Source organism: Condylura cristata, unplaced genomic scaffold (assembly GCF_000260355.1).
Source record: "Condylura cristata isolate star-nosed mole 26May11 unplaced genomic scaffold, ConCri1.0 scaffold00004, whole genome shotgun sequence".
In the NCBI taxonomy this organism is placed as follows: domain Eukaryota; kingdom Metazoa; phylum Chordata; class Mammalia; order Eulipotyphla; family Talpidae; genus Condylura; species Condylura cristata.
Window position 1 is genome coordinate 20,107,319 of NW_004567105.1, and position 25,364 is coordinate 20,132,682.

At 36.0% G+C, this 25,364-nt stretch overlaps 1 protein-coding gene across 1 annotated transcript; it reads left to right on the forward strand.

The window, feature by feature from the left end:
• The first annotated feature begins 3,130 nt into the window (after nt 1-3,130).
• On the forward strand, nt 3,131-24,963 carry LOC101622241 (chromosome unknown open reading frame, human C12orf50). Its single transcript, XM_004675837.1, has 13 exons — nt 3,131-3,178; nt 5,089-5,208; nt 5,571-5,691; nt 10,229-10,387; nt 11,315-11,392; nt 11,476-11,589; nt 13,645-13,755; nt 15,162-15,269; nt 16,570-16,686; nt 18,131-18,235; nt 18,473-18,673; nt 20,846-20,938; nt 24,938-24,963. The coding sequence occupies exons 2-13, from the start codon at nt 5,197-5,199 to the stop codon at nt 24,961-24,963; spliced, it is 1,245 nt and encodes a 414-aa protein (XP_004675894.1). The 5' UTR covers nt 3,131-3,178; nt 5,089-5,196.
• Nucleotides 24,964-25,364: the final 401 nt, after the last annotated feature.

Genomic DNA, 25,364 nt, shown 5'->3' on the forward strand with positions numbered 1-25,364 from the left:
CGACGCGTGCGCCTCGCCCCTTCCCTGCAAAGACAGAGAGCCGTTTCCGTGGTGTGTGGGCTTAAACTCGTTTACTGCCTGATGGTATATTTGAAAATGTAACGTCAAGATGAAATTGTGAACCATTTCAGGTGTCGACTTAACAGTATTCTGATGAAACCTTACTGAGGCGTTCTCTTTAGAAAGTATGTGGGGAAAGCACTGTAGAAGTTTAGGATATTCAGAGACACCCACAGACCTAATGAAAAGTGTTTTCCAGGAAGAATGTTAAAACATTTAGGACTATGTATATACGAATGTTTGGGTTTCGCCTCATTGTGCGGCCCCATGTGGTCGAAATTGGGTCTGATACTCTAGTTTCTAGAGTGCAAAATTCAGACTTAAACGCGTCCAAAACAGCGCAAAACCAATCACCAGATTTCTGTCTTTTCCATGGGAACCTCATCTTAAATATAAGCGCTAACAAACTCCAAATGGGCTGGATAATTGTGGTTTATCTACTTAATAACAGCCTTAGTGACCTTGATGCTGAAAGACTAGCAGAGGGCAAGGGGTAAGGCAACGAGTGAATAAAACAGTAAAAGGATTATTGCAGCCATTGAAGCAAGTGGTTCTCAGTAGGGGAGTTTTGACTAGCACCATCTTTTATGAGCTTGGATAAAGCCCAGGCCTTATTTCTAAAATTGTTATATCTGTAAGTATCCAACTGTCCGACATTTTACTTATTTAGCTCTTGGAAAATTAAACAACTTTTATCTCCATCGGCAGTATCTATATATAAGGGAGTACTCCCTGTCCCCAATAAAATGATTTAAAACTAATTCGCTGGTTCTTCATTATTTGATCAAAAAATAAAGAGGAAGAGATTTACCGTTTCAAAGTAGTTTTCTTTATGCTACCCTAATTTTCTCATAGGAAAGTACAGAAAGACTAAAATACTTTTAAAGTAGAAAGATTGTATGGGAAAAAAAACTGATAGTGAGATATTAGGGCAAAAAATTCTGAGCGTGTTATAGTCACTTTTCTGTTACTTTTTGTTGCTCCAGAGGAATCCTCAAAGCAGCTTATTTCATGGGCCTCCAGGTGACAACAATCAAATAACCCTCACAACTTTCAACTGTCATTTCCCAAACTGCCACAGAATCTTCTAGGTCCAACATTCTGTCACTTCGAGAAAGGGTCATCTTTCAAAACATTCCACTTGCAGCAGGAATAACCATTTCTCAGGAATCACTGTCTTTCCAGTGTTTTGGTTTCATCAGCGCCTAAAGTAGAACCTCTGGCAGAAACAAAGATCTCCTCCCTCGAGAGGAGATCTGCAAGACCAACTCACATTATAAACTGGAATAACTTCTCTGATGAGGATTAGTTAGCAGCTTTGCCTGATTCTCATAAACCTGAAGAGCCTGCCAAGAGTCACTTTCAGCCCCTTTACTGAAGGTGATGGCACTGGATTGCAAGATGGAAGGAAAATTTTCTTCTCTAACCTGTTTTACTGTCTATCATGCACCACAGAAGATTGACACTTAATGTGAGTCTACCTTCACCAACACAAAATATTTAAATAATTTTCAGACCAACTGCTACTTGGGGTAATAAATTCCCTATCACCCTTCTTTACAGGGAATAAAAAGTCACAAGTATGGACATAACTTTCCCTTGGACAACAAAAATGAATTTCACAACAGGAAAGCAGTAATGAGGAAATGGAAAAAAAAAATAGAAAAGGAGGGAGATGGGGAAAGGAAGGAAAAGTCAGGTGAAAGAAATTAAACCTCCAGACATTCTAAAGGCCACTAAAATGTACAGGTTTATTCACTGACTCTTCAAAAATAACAAACAAATAATCCCCATTTTGGTTTGACCTGGTTTTCCTGTACTTAAAGGAATACAGTTACTCACGACAAACCTGAAAATGTAAAAACATTTTTTAGCCTTTCCTATATACAAAACATGGATTTTCACATTGATTTTAATCGTGATGTTACAATTAATCATGCTCTATTGGTTGTTTGATAATTGTACCTGCCATTGCAGCTAAAAGTTCATCAGTAGAGAGGAAATTATCTAGAACCTATTAACTACTTAAAAGTATTTCTTAGGGGTGTTTCTCTCATACCCCATATGATTAAGATGACTCTATTATTCTAGACTTGGAAGATACTACAAAATAAAAATCAAACTATTAGATATATCTCTTTATCTTTGCTAATATTTTCAAGAATTTAGCCAAATCTTTATTCTCTACTACTTTGTTTACTTCCAAATCTGTATTATTTTATCTTATTTATAATTTATAAACAGTTCTTTTCTAAAATGTAGTCTTAATTGCCTAGATTTTTATCCTAAAGCATTTATACTTACACTAACAGTCTGTTTTACTTAACCAAAATGGGAATCTATGTCTTGATCTTTTAAATTTCCAATTAAAAGCACATTGTAATTTAAAATGTTTTAATCTAGAGCAATGCATAATCTCTATGGTATCTCTAAGCTACCTATTGTTTTTCTGTTGATTTCTGGTAGGCTCTGGTTCTTTGAGCAAAGATTCTAAGATGAAGACCTCCATAACCTCTGATGAAACAACTTACTCTGGGATAATACTTCACTCTGCTATCAAGACATTCTCAAAATGTGCAAGCACTTTGTAATCTTTCTGCCCTAATAATGGATGAAAAATGGATGGGAGCAATAAAATGAATAGGTAGTTCGATTTATTGTCAGATACCTATTAAAATGTCAACATCTGAACAATATTTTTTCCAAGTCAGTGAATATGAGTAAGTACATATTTAAATAAGTTTGCTATCTTAGAATATACTATTAAATGTCCCTGTTGGAAATTTTCAATTTTATTTACAAACTGTATGTAGAAATAAAAATTTTAGAGATAACTTTGTGATATACTTAGTGCTTTTGAATTATGAAATTATGAATTAGTTTATGTTCCATACTTAGTCAGACATTGAAATTTTTTTCTAGCCGTTTTTTGTTATTTTACTAGAACTAAGTAGAAAATACTATACAGTATTCACTCAGGGAAGCTAGCCTACAGTTACATGTGAGGTCATTTATGATGAGCAAACAATGGATTAGGTAACAATGAGGAAAATTCTGGAAGTTTGAGTTTGTGTGCTTACTAGCAACCACTTTCAACATTTCTGCAAAGCTAGAGAAGGTATCTTCTAATTTAAATTTGTTTAAGAATTATCTATTGTGTAATATACTGTCAACAGGAGTTCAGTTTTAAAGGAATACTACTGATAGCCTGAAAGACTGTGGAAAAGAAATTCTTTTTCCCCCTTACACACTGATAGTTCTTATTTATTTGCATTCCTGCAATTTTTATAATAAAAAAACATTGGATTAGCATCAAGAGAGTTGAAAATGGCAGAAGTTGGGAATGACTGCTATTTCTTTTTTAATTCCACATGCATTAAGGTAAATATTGTAGAATTTATGGTACTTCACATGCTTAAGCTTTTTAGTAGAATGAAGAAAAATATGGCAATAAGTTGCATTGCTATCAAGTTACTATTTTCCAACAATATAGTTGATGTATTTAAAATTTAAAGCAAAAGCTTATCATTTATCTTTGATACATTGAATTTCTTTGAGGAAATTTGGAATAATTTAATATTATAATTGTTTTAAAAGTATGCTTAAATATGTCAGTTTTATGCCTATGGCTTTTTAATCTTCCTAAAAAGTGCCTAAATATAGGCACTTGTGTATATATGATGATGGATTCTTGAGATATCAAGCTCCTAATAAGGAAATATTGTATAATACATCATACTGTTTGGTTTATCTGATTCCAGCACATGCATTCAAATAATTAAATTCAGGTCATTATCAAACTTAGTTTAATACATTGAATTGTTTTCCTGTCTAAAATGCATCAACCTAATTGCTGAATCTCCTTTGTCAAAAGACTGAGTAATATCAAGTATTTGTTATAGAGAAAGAAAAAGAAGTGATATACACAAATTTTCAAATGTGAATTAAAACGTATAAAGTGAAATGGGAAAAATATTCTGTGAGATTATGAAACCAAAAATATGTAGACACTCAATGTTTGGAATTTCATATTCATACCAGAATGAACCTGATGAAAGACATGTCAAATTTAAAGTGTCATGTCTGCAAGGAAGTCCCACTCTGTAGAGAGTTAGATCCAACTTCCACTGCTTGTTCCCTTGTGATTAAATCCTGGGATGATAGCAAATACTAGAATTTGTTTCGTCTGGCAGAGGTTTGTCTGTTTTTTATTTTAAAGATTTACAGAACTGGGGTACAGTCCAGAGGCTCAGGGGCGGTGAGAGGCTTCACCAGAGACAGAGTGGGAAACAGAACAGGCAGATCAACGAAGTACACTGCTGAGGGGAGCAGCGGGCGGGTCAGGAGAGGTCTGCCACACCATGTGGTCACCTCCGGGGCAAGCGGGAATCGAACTCACGAGGAAGCAGCTTTAGATTCTCAGTGCTGTGCTTTAACCCGCTGCGCCACCAGGGAGGGCCAGGTTTGTCTGTTTTAATGCTGTCTCCCTAAGTAGTACACTGATTGAAGTTCTCAACAAATAATTAAATGATTTTATGAAAAATAATAGCAATCATACTAACATTTAACAGTATCTCCTTAGTCTGAGTGAGGCAACATAATAAAAAGAAAGGATTAATAGTGATCATCTCACATATTAGATATTGTGTTGATTGTTTCAAAAGTCTATTTTCTGGCTTTCTTTAGGAAGAGAAATTAGACATTTCTGGCATTGAACTGTGATCAGTAGAATCATTGGTCTTCATCATTAGTGAACTAGGATCAACTGATTATAAAAATTAGACTATTATTAGACTTGTGATGTGTATTTTTTAATCATTTCATGAGTCTCTAAAGTGATGCTAATTCACTAAAATGTTAACTATAGCCTTATTTGTAGGGTGGTTTTTTTTTTTTTTTTGGTAATGCTAATTTGATCTACTCATTTTCCTTAAATTAACAACCTACTGGTGGTGAACAATATTGTTCTTGTGCACTTCTGCATTGTTCTATATTGAGATTTCTACATTGTTTGCTTCTTTCTTTTAGGGTTCCCAGTGCCGATTCCGACACTGTGAAGAGGCCCTTGGCAGTGACACTGTGTGCTCTTTATGGAGAGAGGGAAAATGTTTAGATCCACTTTGCAGATTTAGACACATGGAAATGCAGGTAGAATTGCTCAGCAGCATCATGTTTGTTAAAAGTTTCTCCCTTCAGTAATACTTACCCATATCCTTAGCGCAACATAGAGAAGCAATGATTCTTCCTTTTCCTACATAATTTTAGGGATTTTCTACTTCGCTCAACTTAAATTCACAGAAAAAAAATGGAGGAATGTGTTTTAGGAACATCCAGTGCATCTTTTAAACAGCAAGCTTAGAAAAACTGAGAGCCAGGGAACACACATGATCGTGCACCAGTCATGACAGTTGTTTTTATGTGTTGTTCTGTGTTATGTTGTTTTGTAGCTCATTGTGTTTATGTTGAATATGGCATCTGATCATTACATTTCCCCCACCTCCTTTGTCTAGCAAAACTGCAGTATTTCATGCTTCTGGGAAACTCAACCTCTTGGTTGTGTGAAGATCAGTTGTATCTTTTATCACAGCAAACCTCGAAATATCAATGGATTATTTTTGCCACCAAGTAGCAGTGAGTATATTTTTTTAAAATAACATGGACATACCATATTATAACTTGGTTTTGATGTAGCAACCTAGAGTCACATGTTAAACAAGGTATGACAGTGAGAATAGTGGTTTAGTAGCTCCTGATGATTTAGAGTGATTCTATTAAGAATTGTGAGATGAAGCTTAGAATGCCACCAAGCAGCTAACAGGATGAAGTGAATGAGAAGGGAGAAAATTAAACTTTTTCAGACTGTTTGTACCTAAAGAGGACTTCATTCATCTGAAAACTGAGATAGTTACTTTTTTAAGATTTATGTATACAGAACTGGGGTACCGGCCAGAACTGCAGGGGTGGTGAGAAGATTCACCAGGGACAGAGTGGGGAGCAGAACAGGTAAATTGATGAAGTACACTGCTGAGGGGAGCTGCCAGCCAGACAGGAGAGGTCTGCTCTGCCATGTAGGCTACCTCCCTGGCCCATTACCGAATTTGTGCGGAAGTGGCTGCTGCTAGCTTCTGAGTACTGTGCTTTAACCTATTGAGCCACCAGGGAAGGCCCCAAAAGTGAGATAATTATTAGCTTCACAGTTAAAAAGAAGCTTCTGTCTCAGGGAAGCAGCATAAACTCAAGCCAGGTTACTCCTTGTGGATATGCAAGGTGGGAGAGCAAGAGAATGAGTTGAGTTGCATACTTTTCCTTGTAGAACAACATGTGATTCTTGTAGAGAAAATGTACTCCCATTAAGCCAAAACTGGTTTAAAGAGTCCTTGGGCTTAAAGAGTCCTTGGGATTTGAAATTTTGGTTTTGGATAAATGGAGAAATGAAAAGTAGGTGCCTGTAACTCTCAACTTTTGTCATACATGTCATAACAGCAATCATTGTTTCTGTTCTCCACTAGCCTGTCACCATCGCAAGTATGGGACTCATAATGAGTTTTCTTGTCCATGCTTCCCACAATGTCTGGAACACAAGCATGTATAAGTATGGATGTATGGATACTAGGATAGAGAATGTATATAGATAACTACTAAAAAGCTAACGTAGCACGATGAAAGTTATTGCACCTATTTAAGTGATTAACTTGGCCCCATTGGCTTACATGTAGTGGATTTTCATTTCATGAGGAACTTTGTAAGAATTCTTTATGTCTAGTTCTAATAGTTTCCTTCCTGTTGGTCTATGGGTGAAATGATCTCAAACTACCTCTTTCCGGACTAGAGGAAAACGAAGGCTGAATCTCTGAGCAAAGCACTGGTGGTAGAATGTCTGTGTAACTGACAATTCTTGGCCTCCCCCGCCCCCCATTACACATGCCTGGACTGTGATAATAAATTTTATTTTCATTTTTTAGATATAAAAACTGGAAGCCAGAGATAACATCTGGCTTAACCTAAATTTAGGAGTAAGCTTTACCCTCTGTCAAGAGTCACAACTAATTCCATGCACTGGGAACAAACATGCAAAATATTTCTGGTAATTCAACTCAAGAACCATAATGATACTACTATAAATAAATTTGATGTCAGCCCTCTTGTGGTTTTCCATGTCATTCAAAGTAAAATCAGAATCTTAACCAAAGTTTAAGTGACTCTATTTGATCAGTTGCCCTGTTTATTCTCTGAATTTATCTCCCCAGATTAACTAACTTGTTCTCTGCTCCTATCATAATAGTTGCATCGCTTTTCCTAAAGCATGCTAGCCTGCTCCTGTTCTGGGAGTTTTTTTTTTTTTTTTTAACATTTATTTATTTGTTCATACAGAACTGGGGTACAGGCCAGAGGCTCAGGGGCGGCGAGAGGCTTCACCAGGGACAGAGTGGGGAACAAAACAGGCAGATAGAGGAAGTACACTGCTGAGGGGAGCAGTGGGCGGGTCAGGAGAGGTCTGCCACGCCATGTGGTCACCTCCGGGGCAGGCGGGAATCGAACTCATGAGGAAGCAGCTTTAGATTCTCAGTGCTGTGCTTTAACCCGCTGCACCACCAGGGAGGGCCTGTTCTGGGTGTTTTATATCAAATATTTTTCTCTCAATATCTTCTTGGCTAACTTTTTATCTCTTTAAGACCTTACTCCTATATCACCATTTAATGAGTGAATATTTATTTGAAATGTAGTCAGCCTGTCTATTTCTAGCATATTTCCTAACTTTGGGGTGGGGGAAAGGGCGTATTCCTTATAATGTTTTCTCAGGTACAATATAATTTACTTGTTTACCATGTCTATTTTTTTTTTATCTGTTTCTTTGTAGAATGAAAGATCCAGAAGAGCAGTAATCTTTACTTTGTTCTTTGTTGAATTCCCAGCATTTAATATAGAATATAGTATTAACTTTTTGCAAGTGACTAATTCTTCCCAATCAAATCTTGAGCAGTATTTATTCAATTTAGCAGGTAACTGTTTTCCCTCTGCACAGACACATGTCTGTATTCTAGGAAAGTGCATTTAATGTCCAGTCTTTTCACCGTAGACAAGAATCAGGTTGTACACCTTTTAATGTTTCAGTAACTACATGCAATGAATTCAGGGTGGATTATGATAAATTTTGGAAGCAAAGTATAAAACTATCATTTTATATATAGTATTGTGCCATTTATATATAATTTTATCAGATTAAAATAAGATAAAACATAGGTATTTAAATATGCCACTTTCCGGCATCTGCACTAGGAACTGACACCAATCATGTTGTCCATACTCAATAGGAGAGTTGGGCACCCATGTGCTACTAAGTCACCAGCTGTCCTCCTCGAAAATAAGACAGTAAAAGCAACTTTGCATTAGTTGATCGGCCATTGTGTGCTACCTTTAAATATTAAGCACAACTATCAGCTTGCATATTTTGTCTGAGAATATAAAATTGCCAGTTAGTCCTTAGGTAGTTTAAATGTTAACCTGCTACCAAATATTAGAAGGCTCTGGACTTTCCAGAGATTTTATTTTTGCTATAACCAGTATTTAAAAAAGAGGCCTAGTTCTTCTGGTTATTATCTCTGAGTTTAAGAACAAATAACTGCTAACCAAATGATTGTGTTAGGAAAACATATTTCTGTTGATGTTTTGGAGGAAGGGAGTGTAAATATAAGAATTTCCTAGGCATTTTCTCTGTGAGCTAGATAGGAACTTGTTCTTTCTGCCATAGTATACAATAGAGTTTAATGTATGCAAACAGACTGCTTCTTTTAAGAATTTCCCACCTCTTGCTAAGAACAACTTGCTGAAAACACAGCAATTCAAATGCTGAGTGAGAAATAGGCCTTTATTTTGTAAAGTGGAGAAAACACTATTGTGAACTGTTCTCATGCAAACCAATTTTATGGGGAAAACAGATGTCAAAACTGATGATCTAAAATAAGAGTAATAGCTTTCAGTTATTGGAATGATACCACAACAGTGACCAAATCATGGTTGATCCCCAATACTATGGTAACGTACTATTGGGTCACTGCTTAGTACCCCAACTAAATGATCATTGATTTAAGGCACTGATTTCCAAACTCAACTGATTTTATAAGTGTCTGAGATATCAAAAAAAAAAAAAATTAGATTCCTATCAGAAGTTCAGCAAGCAAAGACCCAAAGATATGTTGAGTATTCTCTCTAGTTGATCCATATTTGGTAACTACTGGTTGATAACATAAAGGGAGTTGAATTAGTAATGCTAGAAGATCTATGTACTCACTAACTTTTTAAATTTGCTGTTTAGTTTTGCAGGTTACAGAACATTTAAATATGAGCTAGAGCTTTGACAAGTCTGATCAAGTGTGGCCGATAAAGGAATGAAAGATTCATTCTCTTCAATTTGAGTAATTGCCCCACAGCTATAGAAAACTAGTACAATTGGATATTTTCCTCTTTTTGACATGTTCTGTGCCATTGTAAGCTAGATATTTTGAGTGTGCTTTTATTAATTTCTCATAATGTGATTTGTTATTTTTATTCCACTGGTCTAATGTAAGACATTAGTGCTTGTAATAATTTTACATTCAGACCAAAAATGTCATATACAAATCATCACTATTATTACTAGCTGAAGTACGTGAATTAGCATATTTTCTACATCTTACAGGCAAAATGTTGATTTTTTTCTTCCATTCCAGATATAAGAAGAGACACTTTTTGTTTGTTTATTTATTTTTACATCATTTTGTACATTTTTTTTTCCATCTCAATTGTAATCCCCTGGGGGTTTCCCATCACCAAGTCACCAGTGTGCCATCACCATAATCCAGTGTACTCCCCCCTCCTCCAGCCCCCTCCCCCGTTTTTGATCCCATTCCCCACTCCACCCCCACAAAATGTCTCTGGTATATGGTTGTTCATTTTTCTGGTCCATTATACTCCTGCTATGAGTGAAACCATCCGGTATTTTTCTTTCTCTTTCTTGCTTATCTCACTAAGCATGATCTTTTCCAGCTCCATCCAAGTTGCTGTGAAAGACATGTGTTAAGAAGAGACACCTTTTAACAAAATACACAGCTAGAAGGGCAGTAGTTGATCATTGATCATGCATGTATGATGTGTCTTGGAGAGGATTGAAATGTTACATTTTTTTCTATAGATATCACAGTACAGAAAGAAACTCAGGAAGGCATACCTTCCCCAACACAGAGTCAGGAACCCCTGAAACCTCAGGAGAATATTTCACGACCCATTCACCACCCTTTAGTTTTAAAGACTAAGTTTGAGGATGAAGAGGAAGAAGGAGAAGAACAAAATGGTCAGTAAATATTTTCTCATGTTCACAACCTATATCCAAAAACTTCATGATGTAGTCTACAAATTCATTTAACTACTGGTTTATAATGTAAAATATAAATTAGTTCTGGTGAGAAATAGTTTTAACTTTTAGTATATTAAATTATCATAATCTACTTAATTATATATGAATGGACAGCTGTCTATAAGATTATGCTCATTTAGATTGGAAGGTTTTCGTTGTACAATGCAGGGAAACAGATCTCCTGTTTAAATATGTGCATTACTTGTGTATGTCCACTGTTTGTATGTGTACTAATAACCTCTTCTATTTATATAAGAATTATTTATAAACACACTTATATGTGTATCTCTCTACCAGCAAATTATAGCTATGTCCCATTTAATCCTTGATATTATAGAGACACAAAGAGTAGTGAACAATTTATAAAGCTCTGTCCCAGGCATTCTTTGCCAAAGTGTAAACAGAGTTAGAATGCAGGCTGTTTGCATCCCGGTCCACTATTCCCCTGTCTACAGCACTGTCATGCCAGTAAGTGTGGCTAAACATACACAAAAATAAACTCTCACTCTATCTTTACCCTGGGATGTGTCCTTCATGGGCCTCAGGACTATATAGAAGCAATTCTCTTTTTGGTCACATCTCCCATGCCTACAGCCTCCTCCAAATAAGCAAATAGCTTCCTAACACATAAAGCTCTACCTCCAGCTTCTTAGCTCAAGAAACATAATAGTCATTTATTTCCTTTGACTTATTATTTCTAATCTAGAGATAGCATAATTAGCAATGTTTTCTAGTATGCACATTTATTTTAAAAATAATTAAATCATTCATGAGAATAATGTTTGGGATTTTTCATTCTGGTTTATAAATTTTCAGATTATTTGGCTTTGGGACAATTTAATTTAAACACAATATATCCTATAGATGCTTCTGGTTTATGGACAAAGACTCCTGAAGAAATTGAAGAAAAAAGAGCCATCAAAGAGATGTGTTATAAATCTGGTAAGACATTAAACATTTGTGGATCTGCAAATACATTTAATACAATGAATACACTAACCATTACATTCCTTTTGGGAGATTAGGTGGATACTACAGATTTCATACTCCTCCAGATATTTCATCATCAAAAAGCATTGCCTCTACAGCAGAAAAAGAGTTAGAAAAACCTATGGAAAATGGCAGTGAATTGCAAGAAGGTAAGTAGTGAGAGGCAGCATTTCAAGGTGATGTAGGAGAGATACTTGGTGTAATATGTTGTGAATTATTTAATAAGATGTACTCTCAACTTAAATAATGAATAATAAATGAGAATTGAGAGTGAGGAGGAAGTGCTTTTATGGGATGACCTAAATTTAATATGAAAATCTGCTATTAATATAATTATGCTTCCCCAGAGGAATTGCAGAATGTATAGACTTCATAAACACATGGTAACATTACACACCCATGCAGTAAACCTGTAAATAATTTGCTTTCATAATTTTGCATGCCTATGAGAAGAAATTCCCTGTGAAATAGTTATATATTTTTCTTTATGAAATAAAAGACAACCCGGCCCTAGAGTAGAAGGGAAATCATGATGCCACTGGTGTAAGGATGTAGTTGTTCATCGAATGAGTGCTTTCAGGATGCCAAGCAATTTCAGGAATGACGCAGATGGAACATTTCAAGGCTGAGCTTTTCATGGGTTTTGTGCTTTGGTAAATCTGATTTTGCTGCTGGGGAACATTTTCCCCTTGTAGGGAAGAGAGCAGGGACATTTTCTTTGGTATAAAATCAGAAAGTCAGAGAACATCTATGGGTGCCATGAGTTTATATAAGTTTTTGTCCTAGGATGAACTGAAAAATAAATTTTGCAGCAGTCAGGGAGATTTAAATCCTTCCTGTAATAAAAAAAAAAAAAAAAAAAGGAAGGAGGGCCTCCCTGGTGGCACAGCAGGTTAAAGCACAGCGCTAAGAAGCTAAAGCCACTTCCTTTTGACTTTGATCCCCACCTGCCCCAGAGGTGACCACATGGTGCTGCAGACTTCTCCTGATCTGCCGCTGCTCCCCTCAGCAGTGTACTTTGTGAATCTGCCTGTTCTGCTCCCCACTGTGTCTCTGGTGAAGCCTCTCACTGCCCCTGCACCTCTGGCCTGTACCCCAGTTCTGTATGCATAAAGAAAGAAATCTTAAAAAAAAAAAAAAACGATAATTGGAAAAGTCTTCCTGGATCAAAATACGCATTTAAAATAAAGTACAGGATAGAGTAGTAACTTGGTCTTGTAATTGCAATGTGTGGCAAACTGTTTATACATACGGCAGTAGATGGCAGCATCACACCATGAGATGGAGCAATCAGCATGCCCTAGCTGATAGTTGGGAGCTGTCTGGGGAAGGACAGACTGTCAGCTCTATCTTAAAGAGAAACAAAGTCGAAACAGAAAACAAATTAGGGTTGAATATATAAACTGGCAGATTATGGAGACAGTTGTTTGCGTTTTCTTTTTATGTTAGCATTTCAAAAGCTTTTATTTTATAAAAATATCAATTAATTCAGGAACACTCTTTCCCCAATGTTAGCAATGTATGCATTTGATTTTTCACTCTGCAAGTATAAATATTATTGTTACTGAATACTGACAGTAATTTGCAGAAATGATGTGCCTTTGCTCTTATGTAACTGTGATGTAAATATCAAAATAAAGAAACTGCCACTGATACAGTATTATTTGTAGACTTTTATTTTTACAGATTTCACCAACTGTGTCATTTTTTATCATTTTTTAGGAAAATGAGTATTTTATTTCCTGCTTCAGAATCTAATTCAGTCCATTCAGTCCAATGAAGAAAGTTATTTAATTATCACAGTGTTGTTAACAATATGTAGTCTACAGTAAACCCTAAGAATGTTTACTCAGTTTGTTCTTGGTGAACAGATAAAAAGAAAGCTAATGTTATAAAATTTACTATGTGAAAAACATATCAAATAACTAAATATCTAGTGAAAAATTAGTGTTAGCCTAATTTTTTTACATTACCATTTGATAAAGTATCCAACTAGGAAAATAAATGTACTTGCTGCTTTTCTGATAATTATAAAATTTTCTGGAAAATTCATGTATTTACAAATTCATTGTTCATCATTCACTGTGCAAAAATATTTGCATTGACTTTTAGACTTTTTTTCTATCAGCATAAGCTCTACCATAAGCTTATAATGGTCCCAGTGTGCTAGTTTGGTGTTTTGTTTATTTGTTTTTCATTTCTAGGGGATGGTCTTACAGTTCCAACAAAATTTAGTCTATTTGAAAGACAAGGTGAGATAAAAGCATCATTGGATAGGAAGCCAAGGACTGATATTGCTGCTTTTGAAAATGGAGGTGATTTCATTTATTACCTTTTGACCCTGAATATATCACCATATAATGAATGAGTCTGAATTTTCTCATAATTAATTTTGTTTCATTATTTTTTATCAACCAGTGGGAATTGGTGCTCAGTGTGCAAAATACTCCATTTTCCAGATTTTTGAGAAATCTGGTGTGTATGCACATGTGTGCGTTTTACTCTGGGCTATAATGAACTCAGTTTTCAAGTATATACTATCTTATACTATCACAGAGGAAGAAGCAAAGGGTGCACTTAATGTTGCTTTTGAGTGTGTACATAATTGTAAATGTGTAACTTACGTCAACACATCACATCTTAATTATTATAGGTTAAACAATGCTTGTGAGAGTAAGCATTTTTAGTATTTGGCAGAAAATCCAAAAATTTTTAAAGTCATTATTTTCTGGCCAGAAGATTGTGTGTGAGGAATAGGAGGAGGTTGAGAGTGTGTGGGTACATACTGCTCTCCTTGTTTCACCCATTTTCAACTATTACTTTCTGTCTACTCTTTTTTCACACAACATAACTTGATTTTTTTCTCTCCTTTCTCTTTTGGCTTCAGAAGGTTTAGACTAGCTGTCTGTAGTTGCCTTGAAGCAGTAAATGTTGTCTATAAATAGAGAGAATTGGTGGTTTCTCCCAAAGGAGTTTACATTGTCTGTATTACTAGTGTAACTATAGCCACCTACCCTGACCATTTTTAATTTTACTTTTCAGTGAAATAGTATTAAATTATACTATCCTTTTTGTCAATAAAGGTTATTTTCAATCACTGATAAACTGGTGTTTTCATGTACAAGGTAAAATTTCTGTGTTGTGTTACTAAGTAAAATATTTCCTAAGTTTGGGCTTAGAAAATGTGAGCATGTCATTATACTTTCAATGATCTGTCCAGTAATATTGATAGAGTAATAAACGACTTAGCCAGCTAACTAACAGAATGCTAATTTTTTCCATAATTTGGTAAGCTGGCTATCTGTCATGCCTAGTCAAAATTGTTGATTTTCCAGGTATTGTAATGCTCCTCATTTCATTAAGAATCAGAGCATCATATGTAGTGGAGCAAAATAAACAAATAAAGACTCCTGCATTTATAAGTAGGTTATCAGAAATTAAAATTATAATTGGAATATTTTAATTTAAAGGAAAATTGTGTAGTCTGACTATGAGCACTTTAAGTTCTTTATATGTAAGTCTACACACAGCATATTCAAATACATAAAAATGTAAATGTGTTAATCTAAACATAATATGTATCACTAGGGTATGGTATCATTGAGAAGAGTTTAAGAAAGAGTGGACCAAAGCAATTGTGTAGAAGGTATTCTTGTATTGAAAAAAAGAGTTGTGTTCAACTCTCTGAAATATTGTCACTGACAGTAAGGTATTGTCATAGGAGGTGATTGTTATGTTCCACAGAGGATCATATTTCTTGGAGTCGATGAAAATGAAGCTTTAAATGAAGAGAACGGAACCATCATGTCAAAATGTTCAAACACTAAAGGTAATGAACAATTTTATAATTTTGACCCATCTGTAATTTGGATTAGAGATGTTAAAAAGATAAGCTTGATTGTTGTAAAAAACAATACAAAAGACAAGGTAGTAAACAACATTGTATTCATTCACAATCAAGGACCCTAAGATTCCTATTTGGATCTACCTAATTATTTCAGCAAAAAACTATTTCTTTAACTTTTAATTTCCTTATCTGAAAAATAGCCTGTTGGACTAAGACTCTTGTCAGGTCTAAAATTATTGGCTCTCTGAAATGGTAAGACCAAGACCTTTTCAGTTTCTTTTTCTGTCTTCACATGTTCAGTATTATTGAATTTTTAAAAAATGTTTTGTGAAGCCTGTAGAGTATGACTTTTCCTGACTTCCATGATTTCTATACTTATAATTATCACTAACTGTAGTCTGTGAATTATCAAGAGATCTGATAATAAAATATACCTGCTATAACTTTGTAATACCATTGTCAAGCTTAGAATTCCCCCAGCTGATAGCTGACAGGGCTGCTCTGTCCACCACACACAAAAGAAAGAGCTGGACTGTCTCTAAAGGACTTCACATAGTCTCCACCTAGAAGTTCACCAGTTTCATCTGTCATTCTCCCCACCATTAAATAAAGGTTCTCAAGAATAGCAAAAAGTATTTATGTTCAGATTATTCTTATTTGAATGTCCTCTCTCCATCAGAAATGGGAAAGTTTGGCCCAATCCATCAAAACCACTCTTACTAACTAGAATAGTAGCCAATACCCACATGTGGGCTTTTAATTTAAGTTAAATAAAATTAGAAAATTATTTCCTCCACTGCAGTATTAATATCACAAGTACTCAACATCCATGTGACTAGTGGTTATCATTTCTGACAGCACAGATTTAGAATATTTCCCTCACCATGGAAGGTATGATTGGAATATCTTTGTCCCAAAGCATAGAATAAAAGTATCAGTTGACAAATTAAAAATAATTTAATTTAATTCAATTTAAATGAGCACATTTGATGTGAAATTGCTAGCCTTTTAACTCTTTTGTGTAGTAGTATTAAAAATATTGCCACAGAGACATAATTAAAACATTGACAATACTGATTGTACGTCTGGAGTATTAGTGTTTTGTTAGTGACAAATTTGGGGAATGCTGTATGGTAATTAGGTAATTTCAATGATGCATTCTAAAAAGTAATATATCTGCATATAGGAGGTGTGCTCATTATAGGATATTTGAAAAGTGAAATAGCCACTGAAACACTTCTTACGAATACTGATATTTTATTTTCTTAATTTGCTTTAAAAGATAACAAGGACAGTCCTCATCCAAAGCGTTCCCTAACTACCCGACTATTATCTACTCCGCATGTATTAAATGCGACTGAGAATATCAGTATGAAGTGCAGAGAGGACCCTTCTTCAAGTGAGACATCAGTTCTATCAACTTTTGGCCTTAGATATGTTTGTTTTATCATAGATTTGTTTTGCTTATTTGAAGTAGCAATTTTAAAGAGAAGGAAAAATAAGATGGTTTGAAAATTATTCAGGATTACGAATAAATACATAATATTCTTCTATTAACTCTGACAAGTCAATTGTAATATAGGTCTTAGTAAATTAAAATTAATACTGTCCCACTAGTTTAATTTAGGTTTTAAAATTACTAACATACTACCTTCTTGGAAGATTCGTAACATTTTAAATTTAATTCTTAGTGGAATACATTGACAAGGTTTTTTTCCATCATGTTTTGGATTTTTTTTTTTAACTTCTCTTTGCCATTCAGTTCTCTGAGCTACTTCTCTTGATACAATTAAGACTCATGGATCTTCCTCTCTGTTTCCTTCCCAACTTTCTTCTTTCCTTTATTTCATTTATTGAACCTCTATAGTATTATTGGATCCCAGCTAGGCACTGAAGGGAACCATAATGGTTTGCCCCCAAGAAGCTCAGGTTAGTGGCACTTGTTAAATATGGTTTCCAAATTTTAGGAGTTAGAGCTTTGAGAGTAGAGATGGAACAGGATACTTCGGAGGGGGTGGTGAATCATAGTTTCACTGGAGGATTTAAACATACATTTTGTTTGAGTGCTCGGGCAAAGACAGATTTTTCCACTTATAGAAAGAACACTAATGTAATCTCCACAATGCTGCTGTTGTTCATTTTCTCTGTGCAGTAGTTACTTGCAAATCTTCAGAATCTCTGCATAGAAAGAAAACAGAGTGCCGCTCTAGTAAATCGTTTTAAGATTCTCTGGAGAAATGTATTTTAGGAAATTCCTGGAAAATTGATCCTACATAAAACAATTTTGATAGGAAATGATACCAGTAAAATGTGAATAATTTAGTGCTTAGCACTTCCAAATTATAATCATTCAGTTCTGTTTCACCAAACTATCTGTATACACAGTTTTTGAGCTCTTTTAAAAGAATAATTTTCACTAAAAAGCAGTTTTTAATCCAACTTCTTAAGAAGTTTTGGATAAAAAAGTACAAAAAGATTTATATTCAAAATAGCAATTCTGAAACCATTTAAAATAACATTATAATGTGATTTAGAATTATATTTGGAATGTAATTTTATGTTCTTTTAATAGAATCCACATTTCCTCTGGAGAAAAGCATTTTTCTTTGAGGAAAACTTCATATTGAAAGTTTTCTCATCAATCAACTTCCAAGATAGTTTTATTATTGTCACTTAAAAATAAATCTCCCTTTGTTCTAGAAAGTAAAGTATTAGGGTGGTGCATTTATTATTATTTTTTTTATCTTGCTTGACATGTGAGTGCACAGATATGTAATTATCACCTACAGTAATTTTCAGATGAAAGCATCTCTATAACTCTAAAAACTTGTATCTTCTCTAAGTGAATGATGTCCAGCCAGTGAGAAAGCCTCATTTTAAAGGTGTGAAAAAAAGAAAATGGATTTACGATGAGTCAAAGAACTTTCCTGGTCCAGGAATGCGGAGAGGTAAAGAGACTATATATTTGCTACTCTTAAATTGTAATTTGAAAAGAGATTAAATGTCAAATATTTTCTAACTGAAAAAAAAATGCTTCTGCAATGTATGATTTTAGATGTCAACCCAGTTCCTATAAATTTAGCTCTTCCATTGTGCTATCAAATACTTTAAATGCAAGATATTATGGATGGGTATGAAACCAATTTATCTTATCCATCACCTCTTCCTTTCTCTTACAACAACAGTACAGGCCCCTAATCCCAAAAATAAAATGAGTTACCATCGAAATAATAAAAGCAGAAATGCTGAGAATGCCCCCTATATCCACGTTCAGAGAGAGGCTGTCAGGACAGCAACATTGAACACACCACCCCGTAACAGGCCCACAAACGGGCCCTACAGTAAAGTGGATGTTAACAAGGAACCCAAACTCAACCTCTGTCCAGGTAAGACTCTTTAGTTACATGGCTTACTCATGTCTGAAGGTTTTATTTTCATAGAACATTATTTTCTTTTAAACTTATTTATTTATGCACACAAATACTGGGGTACTGGGTCAGAGGTATGGGGGGTGGTGGGGGGAGAGGATTCAGCAGATACAGAGTGGGGAACAGAACAGGCAGATGTACTGAAATGCACTGCTGAGGGGAGTGGTGGGTGGTCCACAGGAGAGGTCCACTGCGCCATGTGGTTCACCTCCCTGACTGGGGGTGGAACTTGTGCTGCAGTGGCTGCAAATAGCTTCATACCACCAGGGAGGGCCCGCCATTGAATTTCTTGATGGTGCAGTTAATCTTCATTGCTATGCACCCCCCCCCCCTTTTTTTCCCAGGCCACCACTATCACACCCTCATAGAAAACTAGTCAAAGGGTGTAGGAGTGCCCATGATTTAAAGTTCAAGTTGGGTGCAGCTGACTTAACAGTGAACCTTCCTAAAGTTTTGTCTCAGAGCACTGCACTTTGTTCCCAATGGATAGCTTTATTTCACTGGCGAGGATTGTTTTCAAATGGTTGACATTTTCTTGTTCCACTAACTGCATTGTTCAATTATCACTTTCCAGCGAGTGCTGTGGCTTTTCTTTAGGCCTTCATGATTACTTTCTAAAGGGGGTTTGCTTGGGGACTAACTGCAATATCTTTGGCAACCTCTCCTCTCTCCCACTAAGCACAGATTGCTTCTAAATCATTTCATCATGCAATAAGCAAAGTCATAGCACATGTCAGGATGGAGAAGACCATAGAACAGGAGGGAACCGAATCACTTTTTCTGTCTGTCTCAAATGAATTTTACTCTTTTAAAAAGTTGGGTTTGTTTTCCAACTTAACAGAATGTCACTGAGTTCCTTATAACTTCATGTTTCTGTTTCCTATGTTGACAGTCTAGTTGGGAGAATTAAAGACAGAATAAAACTTCTCTGTCTTTCTTAGTTTACCTTTTCTACACTTGTAATACAAACTAGCTTCATTTAATTGTTTTTTTACTTTTTGTTTTAGAATGATGTATGGATGCGTATATGGGATTAGGAATACCTTCGGAGAAATAGATTTCCCACCTTATTTATTACTACTATTTCCTTATTTTGTGAGTGGATGACTGTAAAGAGCACAGTGCCCACAGCAACAGTTTGGTGTCATAGTCTGGATGTGTGTGAAGGTGGTCACCCTTGTGCTCACTACCGTTTTTCCATTTTTTTAAAGATTTATTTAATTATTCATACAAGAGTTGGGGGTAAGGGTAGCAGAGAGTGGAGAAGTGAGAGGATTTATCACAGATAGAGTCAGTAACACAGCAGGTGGATCTATTGAAATAAACTGCTGAGGGGAGCAACGGGTGAGATAGGAGAGGTCTGTTGTGCCATGTGTGTCACCTCCCTGGCTGAAGATCAAACGCATGCTACTGCAATGGCTGCAGATTGCTTCACAATGCTGTGACTTAACTCCTGTGCCACCAGGGAGGCCCTGTTTTTGCATATTTACAGCACATGTCAACACAGGGAAAAAACAAATAGGAACTATTATTATAGGTCATGGTTTAAGAAATCACAGGTGCACAGTAATACTTGAATACACAAGTACACCTTTGCTAGATTAGAGTTCAGATATAGACCTGTCCAAGAAAAGAGAGATTTAAGGAACAAGACAGGACAAACACTTTTGGTTTCCTGAGACAGCAATTTCATTGTGATAGAGCAACCACTGCCTTTAGGGGAGTCACTTCAAGGAAAGGAAAGGAGGTCTGTCCTCCTAGGTTTGCTTTGCTTTGCTTTCTTTTAAAAGTAACCTCTCCAACTAATAGCAGATTTGTATGTAAATTAAGGTAAAGTAAGGCAATGAGATATTTTGATCTGGTTTAAATATCATGCACTCCTGCAGTTCAACTTCAAAGAGAATCTTATTTGAAAAACTGATAGCCAATGAATAGATGTGCAACCATGTTTATTGAAAACTTGAATGATATTAACAAACTTACTTATACCTCTGATGCTTCAGCTTTGAAATTGCAAAATGAATTACTAAGCATAGCTTCACCTGTGAGATGTTTATAACTCTGAAACAGTCTGGGAATATGGTTTTAAGATTATAAAATATTTAACTACTGTATTCATTTAATCCTCAGATAAATATATGTCAACATCGTATAATGGTTCAGCCTGGCGAAAAAGGATTCCTTTTTCAAAAACATATTCAAAAACTGAGAAGATATATACAGGTAAATATTTACTCTAGTGATTTTAATGTATCATACACTTTTGAAAATGCGTGATAGTTTTTAAACTCAAGCAATATTATTTAGAAAATATAACAACATTTTCATGATATATATGAACACTTCATTACTTGGAGTTCAGTTATCTTTCTACTAGCTAGTTATTTTGTTTTGCTTTATTGCGTTCTCCTTTGCTTATTTTTATGATATCAGAAATCATTTGCTATATTTCTCTCCTTAGCTACCAGTGTAGCAAATATATTGTATGCTAAGATGCAGCCTCTGTTGTACTATAAAGGTATATTTTGACACACAATAATATCAAAGCCCTATGTGGATAAAAATTGACTGGTGCAGACTGACAGGGAACCTAAAATGAAGTTTCTAGGCCAGGAGACTTGGAGTCCAGGCTGTGCTCGGTGCTCTGGGAAGGCCTGGGGATTGTGGAAACTCTCCAGGGTAGAGACTGGCAGCACATGCAAACAGCTATTTGGCAGCCTAGCGATGTGGTGGAGTTCCCTGGGGTGGGAAATCCTTACACATACGCTAAAGGTGGATTTACTACTCAGTTAACCAAGTAGTACTCACCAAGTTCCTACTCAGGTGAGCTGTATGCAAATGAGTTTTCAGTGAGTGCTGTTCTGATTGTGGGAAGTCTATCCAGCAGTCATTTGGTCGAATTTCAGTCTTGGATGGTCCTTGGTGTGCTGGAATTAGTTTAATTTTCTTCTTGGCTGCATCTGGGCCTGCCAGAACATGCCAAAGTGCCTGAAAGTGTCTGGGGCCTGGCCCTCAACAGCTTCCTGACTTTGTTTATTTTTAACCCATATTCAGAATGACTCTGGTTTTGTTTCTTTTTATATTTCTTCTCAGGTTGTTCTTCTCCTGAATAAGTTCGTGTTTTTTTTTCCAGCTTATTCTGGAACTGGCTCATTTGATTTGGAAAACCACATACGAAAAGGTGGTTTCTGTTACCTCTCAGAAAGCTGAATTTTTCGGAAAATAGTTTCAGATAAGGAATATCTACCTAAATCAGTATCTAGAACTTTCAGTATGACTTGAAATCTACAAGCTCTTATACAATGAGTATCCCAGAATGAACCAGAACTCATCCCGACTAGAAACTGTTTCCTGATAGAAACAAAATTTCTAAAGTAATTATTTCTCTAAACCTTTTTGACTGCACTGGGATTCAGCACACAAACCTGTCTCTATATATTATGTCCTTAGTCTTTATTGCCCATCTTTTGTGCTGTAGGAGATTAGTGTTACAGTACTACTTAAATAACTATGTCAGTAGAGAAGTAATCAGGCTAAAATATAGTAAAAAAAAAAAGTATTTATGCAAAAATGGGAATCACGATCCAGGCTCAGGACCAAAGCAGAGTCTAATTTATAGACCCCCAGCGTCAGGGCAAAGGGGAGTTTCAGGGATCCAGAAGAGAAATGATCTGACCTTAAGTCATATGTTGGGCAATTTTTTGGATTGGCTCTTTAATTCCCTCTGTCTGTTTGTTTGTTGGGCAAGCCTCCAGGTAGAAGGTTCAAGTGTGCAGGTGTGTTGTGCTGTTAAGATCAGCAGATGATCTGCTTTGTTACCAGATTGCTGAGTCAGATTTTCAAAAGTTAGAGGCAAGATGGATTCTGTTTGACCTAAAATAGATTCTACAACTAAATTTCTCTGAAGCATGTATGAATTTTCTCAAATCACTGTTTTTTATTTTGGGTGGAGTAGGGTAAGGAGATGAAGTCAATAAAAATCCTGGATAAAACTAGAAATAGTGGGGGAGCATCTTTTTTCCTCATGAAAACTAGAAATAGTGGGGGAGTATCTTTTTTCCTCATGGTTTCTTGTTGGGAGGGTTGATAATTGGTGGATTTGGGACATAGCTCTTCTTTTATCCCAGAAACTTCCGGTCCTTCCACCCTAGATAGTTGAATAAAAACAGAGAAGAATTTGGGAAGAGAAGAGTGACTTCAGAGTGTGAAAAATGCACTCTCGGTATATGCTACAGGAAAGGGGATAAGAGAGGGAGGGGATGGCTGCTGCCAAGCTGCTTCTTTCTCTACATCTGGTGATTGAGGAGAAGGAAGGTAGAGAGAAAAGCAGCAAGTGTGATACCAGATACATTGTGGAGCCACTAAATGTTAATCGCCTTTTCTTCTGCCCCTACCCCCAGCTGTGCCAAGCCCCAGGGGTAGAATTCTCCTAGAATTTGATGAGGCCCAACACAGAGATTTGATTTATCCTTACTAGGTGCAATCTAGGGGAGTACTTTGGATAGAATTTTGCAAGCCCTCATCCAAGTTGAGTGCAGGAAATAAATAGCTTCTAGAGAATTCTCAGCTCTTAGGTTGCTTTGGAGGGTATTACATATTCGTGTAAATTTCCAGTGAGTTCCTAGGAGAGAGGATAATTCGGTCTAGACACGTAGGCTTCTATTGACTGGAGAGAGAACATCAGAAAGACTCAACTCAGTCTGAGCAGATTGCTGTGCAAGGGAGTTAGCTATCAAGTCATCAGCCACTGATCAAACTTTCTGTCCTTGAAGTATGGTTTGATGTCCACTAGCAAGCTTGTTGTGAATGTGACGTTCCCATGTCAGAGTTGCTGAATCAGAATCTGCATTTTAACAAGATTTCCAGGTGTTCAGGATGCAAACTGAAGTATGAAATACCTCAGACCACTTATCTGGGCCATCCACTTCACCACCTCATGACCCAGGCATTGTTGAGACCCAGGATTGTTGAAATGATATTCTCTTCCTAGCTGTGTGACAGAAACCATGCTCCTCTGTTCTGAACACTAATCTCAGCAACAGGATGTGAAGGGGTAGAAAAAAAGCTTGAGAAATAATTTTAAATCATATTTGAAATAAGTTAAGTGTATAATAATGAAGAAATCCTTGAATTGGACTATTGGAATAGTCCAAGTTGGAATATTCCAAAGAACCATATTAATTCCACATCAAGCAGAATGGGGGCTTAGAGTCAATATTTGAATAGAGTCATAGTGTCATAAAGTTAGTTTTCTTATGTACTCGAACTTCTGACTGGGAAATTTGTGACCTCTACATGCTTATCTTTCCTGATTGTCATCACCAGAATAAGCAAAGAAGCATTAGCTTATGTTTCTTTCCCTGTACCTCCTGCTCTGACACAGAGAATGAATTTAAGCTTCTACCTACCAGTGGACAGATGGACTGCCAGAAAGAAGAGACAGCAGGGCCTCCCTGGTAGTCTAGGGTATAAGTCTCAGAGCTATCACCTCTATGGCCTGAGTTTGATCTTCAGCCAGGGAGCTAACACATATAGTGCTTCAGATTCCTCCTGACCCTTTCACTGCTCCTTCAGCAGTGTATTCAGTAAATCCGCCTGTTCTGTTCCCCACTCTGTCTCTGGTGAATCCTCTCATCCCCCACATTTCTGGCCTATACTGCAGTTCTTCTTCACAAAAATAAATAATTATCTATAATTAAAAAAGAAAAGCAGAAAATACAAGCTCCCATCACTTTTTTCCTCTAAGGAATATGTGAGAGCAAAGGTTGAAGAATTATAAATGGGGCAGAGTCTTATAGGACAATGCTATTGAATATGAGGCTAATGCAATAGCAGAGAAAAATGTGAGAAAGAGAGAAGGAACTGACAGCAATTAGAGATGTCATTTTCACTGTCAGCCTTCCCTTGAGGCCTCATGTCCTCTCTGACAGGGAGAGAGCAAGAATGACCCAGGGAGTCTGTCCCATTCTCTTTATTCTGGGTGCTCCTTCTACAGCCTTCTGTAGGGACTTATTTTATACCCTTATACCCAAATTCAAAGCACAATAAGCTTTGGAAAGAAGTGGAATTAGTTTGACATTTTGAAAATTTATAAATGAACACAATAAGCACAGTGTTGTTTTGTCTTTAGATTTATAGTAAGTAGTGAGCAAAAGAAATGTAAAATGCTGGTTACTTGAAGAATGCTGAAAAATAATTGAAATATTTTTCGTGTTTTATTAGAGCCAAGAAGAAATGGGAGCAAGTAAACCTGGAGGTTGAGAGAAGAGAAAATTGAGAAAAGAGAAAAGTGCCAGACGTCAACTGATTTACAATCAAAAATGAAAATTCAAAGAATGAGATATTCAAGTACTTCATACTATATACTGGATAGGCAAAGATGATAAAATGCAAATTCAGAAAATAAGATGCAGGAAGTACATTGTGCTCTCTCAAAACTGATAAAAATGCAAATTACAAACAGCTGCCTGTGTATTTATGTAGGTCTGGAATTCATTCGATGCATTGCCACAAACATTTAATAAAATTGAAAAGTTTGACAATTAAAATCATTCTTTAATTGTAAGCTAAGTTAGATTGCACAGATTGAGAAGTAAAACTGTGTGTTTGATCTTTGTTTTGCTCTATTCTTTACAGAAGAAACCTTCCC